The following is a 21,421-nucleotide window of genomic DNA, read 5'->3' on the forward strand; positions in this document are numbered from 1 at the left end:
TGGCGATAGCCAGGGTACCTTTTTGGTTAGGCTTATATAGGCCCTAGGGCCAATAGCCTAGTATCTACTATGAACCAATTGGGGGGGGGGGGGGGCAGCAAAATCTTACTTGCCATGCAGACCTGCACTCCAGGGCTGGGAATTGGTAGTCCAACACGGAGTCACCCTGCAGGCAGTCTGTATTCCTTCAACCCTGAACACTAGGGCAGACACCTTGAGCAGGTGCGTGTCTCAATCCCACAAATGGATGTTACACAGGGATGTGTTACTGGACATAGTCCACAAGTGGAATACTCCACAAATGGATGTTTGCCTCCCTCTGAACAGATGACTTCCAGTCTCTTGTGCTAGGGCACCCAGCCACCTGGCAAGGGCAGCTGACGTCCTTTTGTCTCATGGAAGGGATGTTTCTCTATGCATTTCTCCTTCCTACACACTACAAAAAGACCTGCTGAAAATCCATCAGGATAAACCAAAAGTCTTGTTGGTGACTCACGTTTAGCTGACACAGCATTGGATCCCCCTCCTTCTTCATTTAGACAGGGGCAGTCATTTCAAGTTACTTCAAAGGGGACCCTCACACAGGGTAATAGATCCCTTATTCCTCCCCTACTTGTAATCTTGGAACTTCACCCTGTGTGTGATAGTTTTAATCCATTTCAGACACCTTTACACTGAGGATGTCCTCAGTATAATGTCCTGAAAGAGGCCAGGAATCCTAACACTTTTAGATCTTATTTGTCCAAATGGAGAAGATTCTCCATCTGGTGTTTTCAGACAGGGTAGACCCATTTCAAGGAGAGGTCCCTTAAGTGCTGTCCTACCTGTGTGAATTGCCGCAGACAGGGCTGGCATGTTCTTCTGTTAAGGCCCGCCTAGGTGCTATTTTGGCATGTCTACCTCTTAACCCTCCCCTTGCCTCCCGACCAGTGAAGTTATTCCTTAAGGGAGTACTGCACCTCAGGCCCCCCAGGAGACCAGTTCCACCCCCATGGGACCTGGACTATGTTCTAGAAAAGCTCACTGTTGCTCCTTTTGAGCCAGCATCAAAAGAGTTGAGACTGTTCTTTTGGTGGCCCTGACAACCATGAGTGTCAGAACTCAAGGCCCTCATGGCCACCCCATATTTCCTAATCTTCCACAAGGATAGAGCGACCTTAAGGACCAACCAGTCCTTCATGTCTACGGTGGTCAATGAGTTGTCCCAAAACCAATATAGTCACCTTCCCAACTTTCCCCCATCCCCAGAGTGAGAGTGAGTCCTGTATTCCTTTGATGTTCAGATGTCTAAGATTCTGCCATGTCGAGGCCAAGTCCTTTAGGAAATTGGAGACATTTTGTCTCCTTTCACCCCAGAGCTCTGGGAAAAGCAGTGGCAAAACAGACTATTTCTACCTGAATTTCCATGGTGATCTCCTTTTGTTACTCCTACCATGGCAAAGATCTAGCCTCAAAAATGTAAGCCCACTTCACTAGAGCCATGGCCTCATCTGGAGTTTTCAAAGGGCTGGACACTGTTTCCATTTTAGAGGCAGCTACCTGGACATCTGTCCACTTAATCCAAACACTAGAAACTGGAGTATATTTCTAAGTCTAGAGCAGGGTTTGGTAGGACAATCCTGTGTGGGTTCTTGGAAAGCAGTTACATACCACCTTCTGCTCTTTGGGCTTTGCCATTCACCCAAATGTTATGGATGCTGTAACTTGGGAATAGGACATAACTCGATCTAAAAATTGCAACAATGGAGAATCAAAACATTACCTAAAAAGATCTTTGACTTGTCACTCCAGCTTCCATATCTCCAAACACACTTTGCATTGCAGCTATGATGCCATGGAGGCATCCTGCATGGCAGCTGTGACTGGTTCAGAAATTGAGAAGTGCATGGCTTAGGGAGCAATCTCTCCCTGATCATGTAAAGGATAATCACCCATTCATACCCTTTGTGCTTACCTGGCCATGCAAATATGTGAGACGGCACATTCTCTAGACCTGCACCTTATGGCGCAGTACCTGCCAGGTGAAAGGAATACCCTGGGAGACCACCTCAGCAGGACTCTGATAGACCCCCATGAATGGTATCTCCATCAAGGAATTTACTAGTCCATAACATAGCAATGGGATGTCCCACAGATGGATGTTTTTGCCAGCAAGGACAATGCTCACCTGAAGTTCTGCACCAGGACAAGGCAAACATCTGCATGGAGAGCAGATGCTCTCTCCTTCCCTTGGACACTTGGACACATCTCTTCATTTGTCTTCCCACCATTACCCCTGTTGCCTCTAGTGCTTCTGAAGATCAGGCAGGAGGGCCCAAAGGCAATCCCGATGGCACTGGCCTGGCCCAGAGAGCTGCTGTTTAATCCCCTTGAAGCTCACCAGTCAAAAACCTTTGTTATCACAGAGGGTGGACCTCCTCATCCAGAACAAGGGGAGGATTGTGCACCCCAAACTTCAGATACTCAGACGGTCAGCCTGGTTTATTCCACAATGCCCTACTGCACCTCCAACTTGAGTCAGCAGGTACAAACCAATTTGAGTTTAGAAGGCCTAACAAAGTCTCACTCAAATAAGTGGAAAAGATTCAGTCTGATGCCAGAAGCAACAGTTTCAACCAAACTGTTATTTCTAACATTTTTGGAGTACCTGGCCAACCTATTAGTGTGTTCTCTTACTCCTCCATCAAAATATACATCTCGGCCAGCTCTCACCACGTCCTTAGTCATCCAATTTATTCTCGCCTTTTACTGAAACAATTTACGATAATTTGAGTTGTTTGCATTAGTCACCCCAGGAGAAAACTCACCCCTCCTTGGGACCTTCACTTTGTCCCAGAAAAATTAACTTTGCCTCCTTTTGAGCCTGCAGCATTTGCCACCTTAGTTTCTTACCTGGAAAACATCCCTAATGTTAAGTTGTCCCATCTCGTCTTCATTCTTGCTGTTTGGGTTTGGAGCCGATCCTCTGCTCCAACTCGGCCAACTTCTATAGCTCGAGAGCTATTTACTGGTTCGAGGCTAACCCTCATCCCAGAATGCCCAGCGTCAGCTACCCAGATCTCGTTTGCCACATCAGCTGCGATGTTGCTTTGTTATTGGCTCAGGCTTAGTATATTTTTTTCGATTATAACTGTTCATTCTTCAAAATTATCAAGTTTTTGTCTAGATATAGTACTTTATCCCCTTGTCACCTTTCTTGTGTGTTGTAGCTCTGTTGGCCATCGCTCCATACAAGCAGGCCTTTGTTTCCCCTGAACTCGTTTATGTTAGTCACCCGGGGGGGCCCTTAGGACAGCCGTTCAAGTTAGAGGCTCTCCTTTCTTTTCCTTAACTGTAAAAAAAAAAAAAAAAAAAAAAAAAAAAAAAAACTGCTTCTTAGTTTAGTTGTGTAAGCTGTCTAGAGAGGCCAAAGTTTCTGGCTTCAAAAAGTGCGACTCATGCTGTCAGAAAATGTCTCTGACAGATGGGCACACTAGCTGTGTTTATTGTTTAGGGGGCTGTGTACCTGCAGGACTCCTGCTCTGTCATGCATTTAGTCCAGGGGTCCTGCAGATGCACAAAAACAAATTAATCCTTCGAGGATTATTGAAATCACAAGATTCCCCAGCTAAAAGTTCTCAGCCAGTGAAATCCTCCAAGTCTGTCAAGCCGTCGGCTCCATCCTCAGAACCGAATCCAGGGCTTGAAAACCATGTTTGTCAGTGCCGACTAGCATCGACAAGTCAGCTCCTCCCTTTGCTCCAACTGCTACCTCAGTGCCTTCTCGGAGCCACAAGCGAGCAAGGTCTCCTTCATTGGAGCCAATCCGCTCGGTGCCACAGTCACTCTTATTAGGAAGTGAATGCAGTCATTGCTCTTCATCCCACTCCTCTCGATCCTCTAGGTTATCGGATCAGGACGTGGGGAATGTAGTCAGCAGGTTGCTTAAATCACAGGCCCTTGCAAAATTGCTTTCCAGCCCACCTCAGCGGGTTACAGCTCCATCCGCCTCCATTTCTATTCCTCCTCCGACTTCACTTAATTTGGAGCCGGAGACCATGGACACGCTGATAGAACAGACTGCGCCAATCACCACCTCTTCGGTTCCAACATCTGTTCCGATCACCTCAATTGTTCCGTCCATCGAGGGATCTGGGCACCAAAGCTCTCTCGTTGGCTCCGAGGGGGTGGGGGGGTGAACTCTGCTCCCACATTGGCCTCGGAGCCGTCGTCCTAGACACGGAGAAGGACTCCCATCTCTTCTGAGCCGGAACTTTCTTTGCCTCTGGGTCGGGATGCCTTCAAGGTCATGTGAAGTGTGCTGTCCCCTGAAATAGCCCTACTATCAGCCCCATTGGCTTTTTTTCTTGTGGTGCCTGTGCCAACCTCTGCTGCTCCTCCTCCAGACCAGAATCTTAAGGAACCTATGCCCCATGACACCCCATTGGGTGACCCCTTTTCTTCCGAGGCCTCCCCTGATCACTCAGAGGAGCCTCCCCGGAAGACGTGCAAGAGGAGGCACCTAGACTCCCCTGAGTCTGTCACCTCAGATACAGACCTGGATGAATTGGAAGGGTCCCCCAGGTCCCCCTCAGAAGATGCTTCCTTTTTGGACATCCTTGAAATGCTTAGGCAGAGGGGTGGCTGGTCTTCCCTAGCCTTTACCGAGGATGTCTGTATACCTGGAGGCATTCGGCTCCTGACCCTCCACCTCTCTATCCACTTATGTCTGTAGTGGCTCGAAAGGTTTGGTCAGCTCCGGATTTTGTGGAACCTTCTTAGAGGAGACCAAATAAATTCATAACAGCCCCCCAGGACAAACAATTTCTCACTAAAGGTGTGCCATTTGATGCCATGGTGGTAGCAGCAGCCACCAAGAAAGAGTTAGCAGAAACTTCTTCGTCTGTCCATCCACCAAACAGTCTAGGACGATGGACAGATATGGGAAGCGAATGTTTTTGTCAGCGACCTTCTCCATGAGGTCCCTGAATTATCTCTGTCATTTTACACAACTTCAAGGGATCTTCTAAAAGAGCTTGGATATACCCTACAAGATCCTACAGCTGAGGGGGCATCAGCCAAAATAGCTTCCCAGCTTACGACTCTTAATTCAATAGTCAGCTCCTCCATGAGGCTGATTTCTTATGCAGCAGATGGAGCGAGCAGAGCTGCAGCTACAGGATTGACTCTCAGGAGACGTGCTTGGCTGTGGCTGTCAATTTGCGGAACCCTTTCTAGCGTCCTTGACAAATACTCCCTTTGGCTCCTCTCTCTTTGGTCTCAGGTGAAAGACGCGCTTACCAGGTGTAAGCAGGAAGGCAAGACTCTTTGCCTTGAGTCCGTTTTTCCACTCATAACAGACTTCATCCCAAAGGTCAGAGGGGTGGAAAGCTATGGTTTTGAAAGTCCCAGGGACTCTTGCCTGACGCTCATGGTGATTTCTTTCCCCCTGGGGCAGAGGGTGAAACAACAACCATGGCAAACGCCCTTGTGGCAGAGGGGGGGGGGGACCATAAAATCAGGGTGACGGAGAAGCTTTCTCTGCCAAACCCTTCCAGCATCCCTGACTGGTTGCCCGACTGCTCACCTCTGGAGGCAGTCGGGGGAAGACTTTCCCTGTACCAAAAAGCCTGGAAAAATATAACGAGACAAATGGGTACTACTATCATATCCGGAAGTTACAAAATCCCCTTCCATCAACCCCCTCAAGTCAAAAAAGTCCATCCCAGATGTCCCACCCAATATAAGGGATCAAGCAGTTATTCAAGTTTCAAAACTGCTAGAAAAAAGAACCATTCAGGAAGTCCCCGCAGACCAAGTAGGATCTGGAACTTACTCAAGATTCTTTTTAGACAGAGGACTGGAGACCAATACTGAATCTCAGTAGATGAGCAAATCTGTACAAAAAGAAAAGTTCCAGATGGTAACACTGCAGTCCATTCTCTCTTTTCTGGGTCAGGACAACCAACTTAATGTGCTCCACAGATCTTCAGGATGCATACTTCTTTCGGCTGCTGCCATTAGGGGTCGCCACAGCAGATAAACTGTTTCCATTTCTTCCTGTCTTGTGCATTTTGCTCTCACACCAACCACCTGCATGTCCTCTCACCACATCCATAAACCGTATTTTAGGTCTTCCTCTCTTCCTGTTAACTGGCAGCTTCATCCTTAGCATCTTTTCCCCCAATATACTTTGCATCCCTCCTCAGCACATGTCCAAACCAACGTAATCTTGCCTCTCTGGCTTTGTCTCCAAACCTTCCAACCTGAGCTGACCCTCTAATACACTTATTCCTAATCCTGTCCATCCTCGTCACACCCAGTGCAAATCTTAACATCTTCAACTCTACCATGTCATGCTCTGACTCCTGCCATTTTGTCAATGCCACTGTCTCTAACCCATATAACATAGCTGGTCTCACTACCCTCCTGTAGACCTTCCCTTTCACTCTTACTGGTACTCGTCTATCCCAAATCACTCCTGACACTCTTCTCCACCCACTCCATCCAGCCTGTACACTCTCCTTCATCTCTCTTCCACACACACCATTATTCTGAACTGTTGATCTCAAGTGTTTAAACTCATCCACCTTCGCCACCTCTACTCCCTGCATCCTCACCATTCCTCTATCCTTCCTTTCATTCACACACATATATTCTATCTTAGTCCTGCTGACCTTCATTCTTCTTTTCTATAGAGCATATCTCCACCTCTCCAGGGTCTCCTCCACCTGTTCCCTACTCTCACTACAGATCACAATGTCATCTGCAAACATCATAGTCCATGGAGACTCCTGTCTGATCTAGTCTGTCAACCTGTCCATCATTGCAAATAAGAAAGGGCTCAGAGCTGATGCTTGATGTAATCCCACCTCCACCTTAAGTGCATCTGTAACTCCCACAGCAGACCTCACCGCTGTCACTACCCTCGTACATATCCTGTACCACTCTTACATACTTCTCTGACACTCCCGACTTCTTCGTGCAATACCACAACTCCTCTCTAGACACCCTGTCATATGTTTTCTCTAAATCCACAATGACACAGTGCAACTCCTCCTGACCTTCTCTGTACTTCTCCATCAACACTCTCAGAGCAAACATTGCATCTGTAGTGCTCTTTCCTGGCATGAAACCATACTTCTGATCACTAATCATCACCTCCCTTCTTAACCTAGCTTCCACTACTCTTTCCCATAACTTCATGCTGTGACTGATCAGTGTAATCCCTCTGTAGTTACTATAGCTCTGCACATCACCCTTATTCTTAAAAATCGGTACCAAAATACTTTTTCTCCATTCCTCAGACATCCTCGCACTTTCCAGGATTTCATTACACAATCTAGTAAAACACTCCACTACCATTTCACCTAAACACCTCCATGCTTCCACGGGTTTGTCATCTGGACCAACAGCCTTTCGGTTCTTCATCCTCTTCATAGCTATCCTTACTTCCTCCTTACTAATCCACTGCACTTCATGATTCACTATCCGCACATCATCCAACCTTCTCTCCCTATCATTCTCTTCATTCATCAGCCCCTCAGAGTACTCTTTCCATCTGCTCAACACACACTCCTCGCTTGTGAGTACGTTTCCCTCATTATCCTTTGTCACCCTTACCTACTGCACATCTTTACTAGCTTGGTCCCTCTGTCTAGCCAATCGGTACAGGTCCTTTTCTCTCTCCTTAGTGTCCAACCTTTTATACAACTCTTCATACGCCTTATCCATAGCCACGACTCTTTGCCATGCACCTCATCTCCTTATACTCTTGTCTACTTTCTTCATCTCGCTACCATATCAAAATGGACAGACGCTCCAGGAGATTTCTTCGCTTCCAGGTAGGGGCCAGTCATTACCAGTGCAGAGCTCTGCCCTGTGGTCTCACCACAGCCCCCAGGGTGTTCAAATGTGTGGCAGTAGTCACGGCTCACCTGAGACGTCAAGGATTCCAGGTGTTTCCCTATCTAGACACTGGCTCATAACTGCTACCACCAGGCATCAGCTCTGAGGCACAGGATTATACAATATCAACCTGCACCCAACTAGGCATTTCAGTAAATTTCGAAAAATCTTCCTTGCCCTGTCAGTCTGTTACATATATAGCAGAATTAAACACAAAACAGATGTTTGCAAGGTTACCTCAGGAAAGAGTTTTCTCTATTCTCTAAGTGTCATTTCTAATGCAGAGCAGAAAGATCCAAGTCAGACATGTCCTGCAAGTTCTAGGCTCCATGGCAGCTGCCATTCTTCTTGTACCATTAGTGCGTTACCACACGAGTCCTTCAGTGGCTTCTCTTCACACAGTGGTCCTTCCAGGAACTACCCATGTCTTTCATGATCCTGATTTCAGAAACATGCAAAAGGCACCTCTCTTGGTGGATGGACTCCCCACTGGTGACTCCGGGCAGACCTTTCATTCAACTCCCGGTATCCACAGTGACCACGGACGCCTCCCTGATAGGGTGGGGGGACATTACCTAGGCAGGACAGTCCAAGGTATGTGGCAACCTCACGAATATCATCTGCATATCAGTGTCCTAGAGATGAGAGCGGTGTTCCTAGCGTTGCAAGCTCTTCAAGACTCTCTTCCTTTCGGGAATATTGCGATCCAAACAGACATGTCAATTGTGTGGTACATCAACAAGCAGGGCGGGACCAGGTCCTACCCCTTGTGTCGAGAAGCCCTTAGGCTATGCCAATGGGCGATTTCCTCCTAACGTTTTCTGACAGCAGTGCACATCCGTGGGAAATCCAATGTAATAGTGGACAAGCTTAGCAGGGCTATCCTCATGCCTCATGAGTGGTCTCTGAATCAGGAAGTTGCGGACCTTATCTTCCGCAAATGGGGCCAGCCTTGCTGCGATCTATTTGACACCCCCTCAACAACAAATGCAGCAGCTACTTCTCCCTGCTTCCTCCTCCAGGTCAAACTCCCAGGGACACACTAGTCCACGATTGGCCTCATGGACTCCTTTATGCATTTCCCCCTTTTCCCTTCATTCCAAGACTCGTATAGAAAGCAAAATCGTTGGGTTGCAAAATAATCCTCATTGCCCCGACAGATATGGTTTCCATTCCTGCACCTCCACCTTCTAGACCAGCCTTGGGTTCTGAACCCAGTACCAGATCTGTTGATTCATCAGTCAGGCGAGTTGCACCAATCCCTTCAGACTCAAACTCATTGCTTGGTTTCTCCACGTCCTACCTTAGCCAGGCTTCCAAGTATCTCCCCAGCAGTTCGTGATGTTATTGTTTATTCCCATAAGTCAGCTACGAGAGACTTATGCTAACAAATGGAAAAGATTTTCTTACTGGGCGGAATCTAGAAACTTAGACCCCTTTTCAGCCCCAGTCCATCAAATTCTAGAATTTTTAGCAGAGCTTTTTCAGTCTGGTGTGGCTGCTGCTACCATCAGGGTATAACTGGCTGCCATATCTAATTTTCATATTCGAATTCGTAATTCTAGCATAATGTCTCATAAGTTCTGCAAAGCCTTCATGAGAGGAACATCTCTTAGACCCACAGTGAGGGATCCACCTCCTCCTTGGGATCTCAGTTTAGTTTAGACTTCTTTGATTCTGCCTCCCTTTGAACCAGCAGATTCATGTCCCTTAACATTTCTTTCTGGGAAAACACTGAGTTGCAGGAGGCCTTAATGGCAGTGAAGCCTTTCATCATCTTGCGTAGAGCCAATGTCTCCCTCTGAACTAAACATTCCTTCATACCTTGGGTGGTTACTACTGTGTCTTTAAATCTGGCCGTTCATCTAACTATCTTCTTTCCCAACCCACAAAACAAAGGAGTAAGATTACTGCACTCTTTGGATGTGCATAGAATGCTACGCTTCTACATGGGCAGGACTATATCTGAGGAAAGCAGGCCCAGCTGTTCATTACTTTTGCAATAGCCTTGTAAGGAAAACAAACTTCTAAGCAAACCATTCCCAAGTGCATTTCCCAGTGCAACTTTTTTCTGTTACAGCCATCATGGCATAAAGGCCCTTGATTTGATTAGGTCGCACTCTGCTAGGGCCACAGCTACTTTTATAACTTTCTTCAAAGGGGTTCCCACTAGAGACATCTTGGAGGCAGCCACATGGTCTTTTGTACTAGGCACTACCACATGACGGCCTTTTCAAGTCTAGAGCAAGTTTTGCATCTGTTGTCCTGCATGGAATCCTCTCCTATCCTTAGCCTTTCAATCCTATCCTTAGCCTTTCAATCCTCTCTAAAGCTTTGAGAATCTTCCCAACAGTCAGGACTGCAACAGTGAAACATGAAGAACATAGTACAGTTGTGCACACTTACATAAATGTAGATGTTCGTGTATTCACTGTTGTAGTCTCTCCCTCCTATCTCCTCAATCTACTAGGTGGGCTACTAAAATCAGCAAAGGACCCTATAACTCCCAACCATAGTTTAGGGCCACTCTTCCTTGGTCCACCTTAGTTTCACTTGGGGTCTTCTTGAGTCCCCTCTGTTTGTCGTAGGGTGCACTTGGGGGCTCATAAGCAGCTCAAGAAACTACTGAAGTGTTGATGTAGGCTGGCTCCCTTTATACCTGAGCATAATGACATTGGTAAGTGCATCTGCCATCCTGGGAGGCAAACTCTTTTTCTGGTAGTCAGGCCGTCCAAGGGGTTTCACAGCAGGAAATCCCAGCAGTCAGGACTGAAACAGTGAAGACACTGACATCTAATTTTATGGTAAGCATGCAAAACTGTACTTTGCTAGACAACAGATATGAAATCATATTCAAGGGCTTGCATGCTCTTTACATGAAGTGGGGAAAATAGGGCAGACATACCTGTTGTGTTTAAAGGTAGTTGTACAAAAATATCCTGATTTACTGTGTAATCTGTTTTTTTCCCTCCACCAAATGTAGAGCTGTAGAGAAGCTCAACGGTTATCAAATGGAAACATCTACTTTGAAAGTAGCGTATATTCCTGATGAGACTGTTCCTCAGCAGTCACCGGTACAGCAACAGCCACCATCACAACAGCAAAACCCTCAGGCCAATAGAAGAGGCTTTATTCCAAGAGGGCAGCCAAGGCAAGTCTCTCCAGGAGCAGCAAGGCCAAAGCAGCAGGCTGACATTCCCCTAAGGCTGCTTGTTCCAACTCAGTTTGTTGGTGCCATAATAGGAAAGGAAGGTGCAACCATTAGAAACATCACAAAGCAGACACAGTCCAAGTAGGTATCTATGTACAGTGTTTACTGTCTTACTGTATGCCTAATCATGCTTTAACATAGTTATACAGTAGTCGATTATCCAAACTAAGTGGGACTTGGGGTAATTCGGATAATCAGTCTAATTAAACCAGATAAAAACTTTTAAAATCTTGCTTTTTCTGTACGCAGGAATATACTTTTCAACCATTCAGCAATTCCAGTGGACAGTAAAGAGTATTTTTCACACACAAGATGGCTACAAAGTCAAAAAATATGCTTAAGCGGATATGTATGATGATTACATATTCAGACTTTGATTTTTCTACCTGTAAACCTTGGAAGTGTATTTCAGATAATTGATGTTTTGGGTGATGTTCAGATAATAGAGACTCTACTGTACTACCCTGTGTGATGTGCATTGCTGCTTTATAACATAGTGGTAGATTTGTTTGGGGTTTACTGCAGTAGAGGAGCACCGTAAGTAGCGGACAACAGATTCTGGGCAAGAGTTTAACCTTCATTGTGAATTCCTCCGATTATCAAGTGAGGGCTGAATTTGCATCTGACAACTTGTATTTCATTTATAATGACTTGTCAGTACTCCTGTTAGAAAGTGGCTATTTTACAAAATGTGGTATCACCATTTTTACTAATGGTGATTAAGTGGACACTTTACCATTACAAGGGAAAGGTGAATCTGAGTAGCAAACTGTTTTGCAGTAAATATAATTTTTTTTTGCATACAAGATGTTTTACATTTTGATTTTAAACACTGGACGTTTGTGTGTAACATGATTGCAAGGTGCCCTTTTCTGACTTCATTTTATGGGGCACATCTGCCGTTTCCCACATTTTCCCAAACAATTCTTGAAGTGTAAAACGGAGTGGAATTTTTGGCAGGCATGAATATGCCAACTGCTGACTAGTGCACTTTGGTTGTAGTTCATCCAGTGAAGTTGCCATTTTTTTAATCATTGCAGTTAATTTTCGGCTGTCAGAATGCAGATGTGCCAACATTGTTATTTTACTGATGAGAATGGAAAGATATGAAAGCGGTGATCCTTTTGAGGAGGAAGAGAGAAAGCCACACAGTTCAGCGATTTAAGAAAATAAAAATGAAAAAACTTCAGAATAGAGTCCTTTCAGTACATCAGTACTGCGTGTTTGTGCCTCCTAAAAGTTGTAGGGGTAGAACAGAGTAATACTAAGTGATTTTAGGACTGGTTTCAAACTTCAGCTAATATCTTCCAGGTAACAGACATTTTTTGGGTAATGTCCTAATGTTTTTCTAATGTGGATTACTGATCATAGCAGTATCAGAAAACTTGGAAGCTTTGATTGCAGAAATTTTCTTTGCATTTAGTTTATTTATAGGGTAATGTTGACTTGAAGCTGTTACCTTGTGAAATGTTCACTTTATATTGCCAAGAACTGTCAAACATTCTGGAGCTTTGCATATACCAAGCTTAGACAAAACTGGAGTGAAAAGCTGCATATGTTTTGTAGAGAAGGGTTTCTTTTCCTCATTTCTCAAGTGTATGGTTGCAGAATGTAGTGCCATGTCCAGACTTCCATTGTTAAGCGTTTGTGGTATAGAGTGGTTTGGATGGAAGGAGGAATGGTTAGGTAAGCTCAAGGATAGAAATGCTGGTGAATGTTTTCAGGTTTAAGTTTGCCAACATGGCTTGAGAGCTGGGATTGTTAAGAGTTGGCAACATCAAGTCAATGTTTATCATTCTCACTGCTGCAGTAGTCTTCAGGCTATACAGGTTATTTAATTGTCCCAGAATCCCCCCACCTTCACGCGGTCTGGCCAGCCCCAAGTTGGGAAATCAACAGTCAGAAGTTAAGATTTCTTCAGTACTTTCTTGCTGCCTTGAAGCATCTCAGGAGCAGCAATTTGTTTTAAGCTTTGTTTCTGGCAGAGAAGCCCCTGTTGTGAGCTGCTCCACACCTTGGTACCCTTTTAAGAAAATATGTAAACTGATGTAATTTTCATTTGTTCCTTGACGTGTGGGTTTTGGATCAGACTGCCACTTTCCAAGCTTAAGATTCGAAGCTCAGGCTCCTCCTCTCCTTCCATAATGCCTCATTCCCCAGAATACCTCAGATGTTTGCAACTCTCCTGAGAAGTGTTGGGATTTTGTTGCTCCTGCCATTCTTTAAGAGTTAGCGTAGGTCTGTTATCAGCAAGTCTTTGTTCTCCTTTTCTTCCTCTACTTCACCTTTCTAGCTTTTATATATTTAAAAAAAAAAAAGTCTGATAGTAGCTGTTTCCCACGGTTTTTTTCCACCCGGATAGTTTCCTTCTCTGTCTTTCCCTTTTAGTCTGTTTCTCCTTTCTCTGCTGTCTGATTTATCATGGCAGAGAGGCCTGATAAACCTTTGGGGTTTAAAAAAATACACTTCCTGTGTGCATAAGATTCCCTTAACTGATGCCCACAGGGAGTGTGTTTACTGTCTAAGCCCAGCACATCTGTACAGCTCTTGAGAGATGTGAGGGGGGGGGGGGTTAATCTGCATGCACCAGCAGACTGTCAAAGTAAATGGTCTTGAAGGGTTTGCTTTCTCTTTCTAATCCTTACACTCATTCAGCACCTTCCACTTCAGGGGCTGAAATCCCTGTTAAAAAATCCAAGGCAGCCAGGGAACACAGGAAGGGTTCCCCTGAGCATTCCTCCTGTGAGACGCCTATAAAGGCACCAAAACCTTTGGATTAGAGGTCTTCGTATAAGATAATTGTGGTTTCCTCAACCTCTGCTCCCCCATGTTCCTCTTGTCGTCTTGGCGTCTGGCGTTTCGGCACTGAGCTCTCCCAAGGAGGCCTTCCAGCCAGTGTCCGGACCACCTTCTACACCCTCCTCCGTCAGGCCTACCTGTAGCTTGTCTGAGTGTGAGGTGGATAGTTTGACAATTTCTCAAGGCATAGATTTTGATGGCGGTTCTGCTGGCTCCGTCCACTTCTGGTTCTGTGAGCAGGCATTCCCATTTCCATCCCCGTGGCTCCTTGTGCGATCTGACTTTTTGCTTCAGAGTTGGCAGCTCTGATGGGCCTGAGAATTGAGATGTTTGATCAATGATAGTTACCACTTCGAGTTTGACTGATGTTAATCGTGTTACCCTGCTGCAGTTATCACACTTGGGTTATCCTGCCGTCAGGTGGTCCCGCAGTCTGCCTGAGTTCCAAAGTCTTGGTCCGGCGTCAGTTGCTGTCGCTTCCTCCCTGACGTCAGAGTGCCAGGGGTATACAAGAGGCATCCAACCCCATTTTCTTCAGTCTTTTTTGCCGCGCGGTGCCCGAAGCAGGAGGAGTTGGCAAGTGCCGGTCGGCCGACACCTGAGATTTTCAAATCGAATTTCAGTCCGAAGTCTTCAATAAAGCTTAGTACCCCGTTTGGGAACCTTTTCTTTCCTCAGTCCGATGTCAGAAAAAGTTAATTGCATTTCTTGTGGGAAGCAAATATCTCATAAGGACTTCCACTCTTATTGTATTCTTTGCCTAGGCCCAGACCACGACATCACAGATTGTCTGTTTTGTGCTAGGTTTAATAAACGAACTATCAAACGCCATTTTCACTTCGCACGGCATTACTTTGGTAGGAAATTTAATTCTATCATGCCATCTGAGCAGCCGACGACTGGCATGCATAAAAAAAAGCAAGGATAAGGACAGGTAGCCTAGAACCAAGCCAGACTCCGAGGCCTCTGCCGGGCCTGTCACCGGTTCTCCGTTTTTCTGTGAGGTGCCTACGCAGCCCCTGATGACCGCGGAAATGGAACCCCAGACAGCTTCGGATTCTCAAACGGAGTGTACTAGGCCATCACATCCATCTTCATTAGGCCCTTCTGACACTGGAGCAGAGGGTGATCTCGGTGCAGTAGAAACGCCTTCGGTTTCAGGTGTCTTTATACTGTCTACACTCACCATTACATTTTATGCAAAGCTAAAAACTCCATTAAAACCAAATAAGACTGTACATTAGTCTCTTGTTCAAGGCCCCATGCCTAAGAAACAGATGCTTAAGATGGCTGAAGTTTTGATTTCCCTAATCAGGAGTTCCCATCCCCCTCCTGATAAAAGGCCTAGACAAGAGGAGGGCTATACTTCCTCTGACCAGGTTTCTATTTCCCCAGATCCTTCTGAGGAACAGGATTACACAATTCCTCCTTATGAAGATTCTGATGCTGAAGACTCTGTTCCCTCAGCATCTCCCCCTGAAGACTATTCCTTTGGGGAAACTTTACATACCATGAGGGAACATTTCCACTGGGAAGGCCAGGACTACTCTGATTCTAAGAAAAGGCTCAGAGAGTTTCTTTTACTAACCCAGCACAGACCACTTGCTATCCCTCCAATTTTACATATTGTGGATTGTTTACTTAGAGTCTAGCCTAAATCCAGACTCCCTACCTCCTGCTCCAGCCAAACCAGATACCACAGAGTACCTGACACACACATTCCTGTATAAAAGCCCTCTGGCTGACCCAGAAACAATTTCCCAGGGTCCCAAAGGGGCTAAAGCTTCTATGGCGAAAATCCTGTACCCTCTAAAGGGATTCCAGGGCCCTAGATAGATGGGGAAAGAAGATATACACCTCAGCTACTCTGGCTATGAGAGCATTAAATTGTCAGTTCCACATGCTGCAATACCAGCAATACCTAATATCTCAAAACTAAAACTGAGCACACATTCTGAACAGTCTGAATTCAAAGAAATGCAGGATCTGTTGCATGCAGCTGAACAGGTGGGCAAACATACTTTACAATGTGGATTTGAATCATTGGAAGCTTCCTGAAGAGCAGCTGTTACTGGGTCTGTCATACGCAGACTTGCTTGATTAAAAGAACAAACTCTACCTGATCATGTTAAAGCAAAATTATTGGATGCACTTTTACAGCAGGATGTCTTTATTTGGTGTCAAAGCAGAAGAGGTTTTAAAGAAAATGGGGGATAAGGCAAAGTCTATGCAGACGGTCAAGGATTTCTCACAGGTACAACCCCCTCGTTTCAGCAGAAATTGGCCAACAAAAAACTGGTCTTACACCAGCACTGTCTTATCAAGTTCAACTACTAGCACACTTCCTGCCAGGAAAGAAAAACACATTGGCAGACGACCTAAGCAGAAACATCATGGATCCCCAAGAGTGGAAACTGGATCCACAAGTATTTGCAATGATAACTCAAAAATGGGGACGCCCGACATAGATCTGTTTGCCAACCCCCAAAACTACCAACTTCAAAAATTTTGTACAAGGACATTCCATCCACAAGCTTGGAAAGTGGACACCCTCTCATTCAGTTGGAAAACATTAACGGTGTATGCCTTTCCTCCACTGCCTCTTCTACCAAAGGTGCTGCTGAAAGTCAGATTAGAGACCACAAATGATTCTCATTGCAACAGACTGTGGCCACACCAGCACTGGTATCCAATTCTAAAGAACATGACCCACGGCCCGCCATGGGTTTTACCACACATTCCTCACCTGCTCTCTCAGCGAGACAATCAAATTCTACACAGCCAGCTCAAGACTTTAAACCTGGCTGCATGGCAAATTCCCTAAACAATCAACCAACACTACTATCCAAAGCTGTTATGGATGTCATTCTGGAGGCCCAGCACCAGGAAAACCTATTCAGACATATGGAAAAGAAGCTATAGGCCAAAAATCCCCTTGATCCAAACATTCCTCAGATTCTGCAATATCTGACTGAGATGTTGCACAAAGGACTTTCCTTTCATCTATTAAGATCCACACCTCAGCTGATTTTAAAGTTTCTTTCATGGAAAACTGCCCTGCTGCTAGCAATAACTTCAGCTAGAAGAGTCTCAGAGCTACATGCACTAATGGCAGTGGAGCCTTTCCTCATTTTTCATCAAGACAGTCTCTCTGCGAACTAACCCTTCCTTTATGCCAAAAGTGGTATCCAGTGTGGCCCTAAAGCAAACCATTCATTTGCCCACCTTTTTCCCAAATCCCCAGAACAAAGGAGAAAGACTCCTGCACTCTTTGGACATTCACAGACAATTGTTACTACTTGGATAAAACCAAGGCTTTCAGAAACTCTGACCAGCTCTTTGTAGCCTATGCTTCAGGAACACAGGGAAAAGCTATCTCAAGACAGACCATATCAAAATGGATAGGTCATTGCATACGTTTCTGCTACATGCATCATGGAAAACCGGTTCCTACTAGCATTAGGCCCCACTCCACCAGGGCCACAGCTACATAAGCAGCCTTTCTCGGGGGGGGGGGGGATACCAACCAAGGATATTCTGGAAGCTGCAGCTTGGAGTTCAGTGCACACCTTCACCAAACACTATCACTTACCTCTATATTCTAAGACTAGAGCTGGCTTTGCCACTGCAGTTTTGCAGGGCCTACTAGCTTCTTCTAACCGTGTTTAATTCCACCACCCATCCTTAGCTTTGGGATTCAACCCAAGTGTGATGACTGCACTAGGGTAACACGATGAACATAGAGTTTTGTACCTACCATAAATGTAGATGTTAGTGTTCACCCTGCTGCAGTCCAGGTTACCCTCCCTCCATCCCCTCTGAACTAACTGGACTTATCCAGACCTTTCTATCCTATACATCCTCTGTGGTGTATTTGCTTGCGACTGAAAGTATTGCTTCATTTTTGCTTGTATATTTATATTTAACAATATGTATTGCCTACCTATTGGGGGCACCTGACATCTGGGGCAAGAAAAACTGAAGAAAACTGCGTCTGATGCCTCTTGTATACCCCTGACGCTCTGACGTCAGGGAGGAAGTGACAGCAACTGACGCCGGACCAAGACTTTGGAACTCAGGCCGACTGCGGGACCGCCTGACGGCAGGATAACCCAAGTGTGATGACTGCAGCAGGGTGAACACTCTAACATCTACATTTATGGTAGGTACAAAACTGTACTTTTCCCTGACACCGCTCAGAGCTTTAGGACCCTGTGCATCTAGGAGCTGAAGCTTAAACGTCATGTCTGGGGAGATGACTGACTCTGAGGTTTTCAGAGCTATCTCTTTCCCTTGGAGCCTTGGTGTCAACTCTGCTCAGACTCCCCCCTCGGAGCAGAGGATTGCAGGGGTCCAGGAGAAGTCTGCTCAGATGGCTTCGCTTCCTGAAGGACAACTCTTGGATCCATAGTTCATTTGCTTTCGAGGTGATGGAGAGGGTTCTTGCCCATCCTATGGGATTCCTGAATGTTCGTGTTTCACTGTTGCAGTCATTACATTTGGGTGATCTTCTGGCAGGTTGCCCTCAGTCGGCCTGATTTAATCAAGTCTTGGGTCCTGTGTCTGTTGCTGTCCCTTCTTCCATGACGTCCGGTTGTCAGGGGTATAAAACATGCAGCTGATGCCATTACATCAGTCTTTCTTGACGCTTGGTGCCCGAAGCAGAAGCAGTTCGCAAGTGCCGGTCGTCCGACTCCTGAAATTTTCGTTTGAGTTTCAGAACCGAAGTCTTCAACTTAAAGCTAAGTACCCCATTGGAGAAACTTTTTCTTGCTCCTTACTGATGTCAGTAAAAGTTAATAATTGTATTACTTGTGGGAAGCAAATACCTCATAAGGATTTTCATTTGTACTGTATTCCTTGCCTAGGCCCTGACCATGACTTACCTTGCTTTCGGTTTTGTGCTTTATTTAATCAGCGCACTATCCTTCGGTACATTTTTGCTTCAAAATATTTCCGTTCTCGGTTTAATTATCCAGAAATGACATCTGTTAGCCATCCGACTACCGGAATACCGAAAAACCGCAAGAAAAAAGACACAGGCCGTTGAGGTCCAAAACTGCCGACGACGCTTCTCTTAAGCCATTCGCCGGTACTCAGTGAGGTACTTTCACAGCCCCTGATGCCCGCTACTTCTGATTCGCAGGCCTCTACTGAGACCCATTTGGAGCCGGTATGCTGCAAGATACTTCACATATGGAACCAGTGGATGTCTCTACCTTAGATGGGTCCAGAGCCGCTGAGCAGGCACCAGCTTCTGAGGGTGTATTCAGGCCTACAGGCTTGCATATTAAACTGACTCCAACTTCAGTGCTAATGCCTAAATCCCAATCTGTCCAAAAAAAATTGACGCCCAGGCCACATGTTCAGGCCCCTATGCCTAAAAAACAAATGATCAAAATGGCTGAAGATTTAATTACCCTTATTAGGGGTATCATCCCCTCCAAGAGGCCTAGAATTGAATTTGACTGACTCTTCTGAACAGGACTCTTCTGACTCTTCTAATCTAGATTTGTCCATTCCTACTTATGAGGACTTTGATGCAGAGGATTCCATTCCCTCTGCTTCTCCACCTGAGGATTTCTCTTTTTGGGAAATTTTACATACCTTAAGAGAGCATTTTCACTGGGGAAAGTCAGGATTTCTCTGATTCCAAAAGAGGCTTAGGGATATCTTCCTCAGCATAGGCCTTTGGCTATACCTCCAGTTCTAGATATTGTTGTGATGTTCTTCATCTCACATTGCTGCAGTCCTTACTTATGGGTAGTCCGCTGTCCTCGGTCGGCCCGAATACCAAAGTATTAGGCTGACGTCGGTCATGGGCGCCTAGATCTGACATCAGACCGTCAGGGTATAAAGGCGCATGACCGACGTCATATCCTCAGTCTTTTTTGCCGCATGGTCCGATGCAGAAGCTGCGTTGCAAGTGCCGTTCGGCGTTCTGAAATTTTTCGTTTTCGGAGTTTCAGACCGATACCAAGTTGGGCTAAGTACCCCGTTGGGGAATATTTTTATTTTTTCTTGCCTCAGTTACTTACCGGATGTCAGAAAAAGTGAATAATTATATTTCTTGTGGGAAACAGATACCGCATAGGGATTACCACTCGCTTTGCATTCCTTGTTTGGGACCGGAACACGACGTAGTCGGGTGTCTGTTTTGTGCTAGGTTTAATAAGCGCACTATAAAACGGAGGTTAGATTGCGCTAGGTTAGTCTTTGGCAAGAGGTGTAATTATAATATGCCGTCGGATGTTCCGACGCCTGCTTCTACTAAGAAGTGCAAAGACAAATCTTTAAAGCCTAGGCAGGATGATTCGTCCGTTTTGGACGCCGGACCTTTAGAAGCTACAGCTGAACAGGTGGATCCGGCTGAAGTTTCTGTTGAGTCCCAGGGGGAAACTTTGATTTTACAGGATGTGGCCTCTCAGGAGGCAGGTCAGGCTGAAGGGGCCTCGCAGGTTACTATTCTCCCTTCTATGCCTAAGGTGGTTAGGCCTTCTGCTACTGTTTCTAAGGCTCCTTCTAAGGGCAGGTCTGTCTTGCTTCCTTTGGTGTCACTTCTGGTTCTTCAGGGTCTGTGCCTAAAAAGCACATGCTTAAAATGGCAGAGGATTTGATTACTTTAATTAGAGGTTCTATGCCCCCTCCTGATAAAAGGCCCAGGATGGAGCCAGAGTTGGAAAGTTTGGAGCAGGCCTCAGATGATTCAGAGTCTTCTGCTGAAGACATTCAAGATTTCCCTCCTTATTCTGATTCTGATGCAGAGGATTCCACTCCTTCTGCTTCTCCTCCAGAGGATTTTTCATTTTCAGAAACTCTGCATTCCATGAGGGAGCATTTTCAGTGGGAGGGACAGGATTACTCTGATTCACGGAAGAGACTTAGGGAGTTCTTGTTTTTACCACAGCATAGACCCTTAGCTATACCTCCGGTTTTGGATGTTGTTTCAGATGTTTTTTCGGAAGCTTCCCTTAATCCAGATTCTGTGCCTCCTGCCCCAGTTAAACCGGACAGGTATTACAGGGTGCCTGAGGCTCATAAATATCTGTATGAGTCCTAGGGCGGACCCAGAAACTATTAGTCAGGGGCCTAAGGGTGTTAGAGCCTCTGTTGTTAAGAATCCGGTTCCTCTGGATAAGGAAGCTAGAGCTTTGGATAGATGGGGTAAGAAGGTGTATACCTCTTCTACTTTAGCAATGAGAGCTTTGAACTGCCAGTTTCATATGTTGAAGTATCAGAATTTCCTCCTTTCTCAGCTAAGGTCTAAAGTGGATGCTTTGGCAGAGGGCATAGAGTGTAAAGAATTGCAGGATTTAGTGCATGTTTCTGAACAGGTGGGTAAGCACTCTTTGCAATGTGGTTTTGATGCTTTACAGGCTTCTTCTAGGGTGGCTGCCACTGGTTCAGTTATTCGTAGGCACGCCTGGCTTAAGGATCAGAATTTGTCTGAGCATGTTAAGTCTAGAATTCTGGATGCCCCTTTACAGTCTGAAGTTTTGTTTGGTCCTCCTGTGGAGTCAGTCT

At 45.7% G+C, this 21,421-nt stretch overlaps 1 protein-coding gene across 1 annotated transcript in view; it reads left to right on the plus strand.

Moving 5' to 3' along the window:
* Positions 1-21,421, plus strand: part of IGF2BP3 (insulin like growth factor 2 mRNA binding protein 3) — a 1,266,240-nt gene that overhangs the window by 501,749 nt on the left and 743,070 nt on the right. Inside the window, exon 10 of the mRNA XM_044064618.1 lies at positions 10,871-11,179. Coding sequence (XP_043920553.1) covers positions 10,871-11,179 — 309 coding nt within the window. The remainder of the gene's footprint in view (positions 1-10,870; positions 11,180-21,421) is intronic.

Source organism: Protopterus annectens, chromosome 3.part0 (genome assembly GCF_019279795.1).
Source record: "Protopterus annectens isolate FY-2018-M chromosome 3.part0, PAN1.0, whole genome shotgun sequence".
NCBI classification, from domain to species: Eukaryota; Metazoa; Chordata; order Ceratodontiformes; family Protopteridae; genus Protopterus; species Protopterus annectens.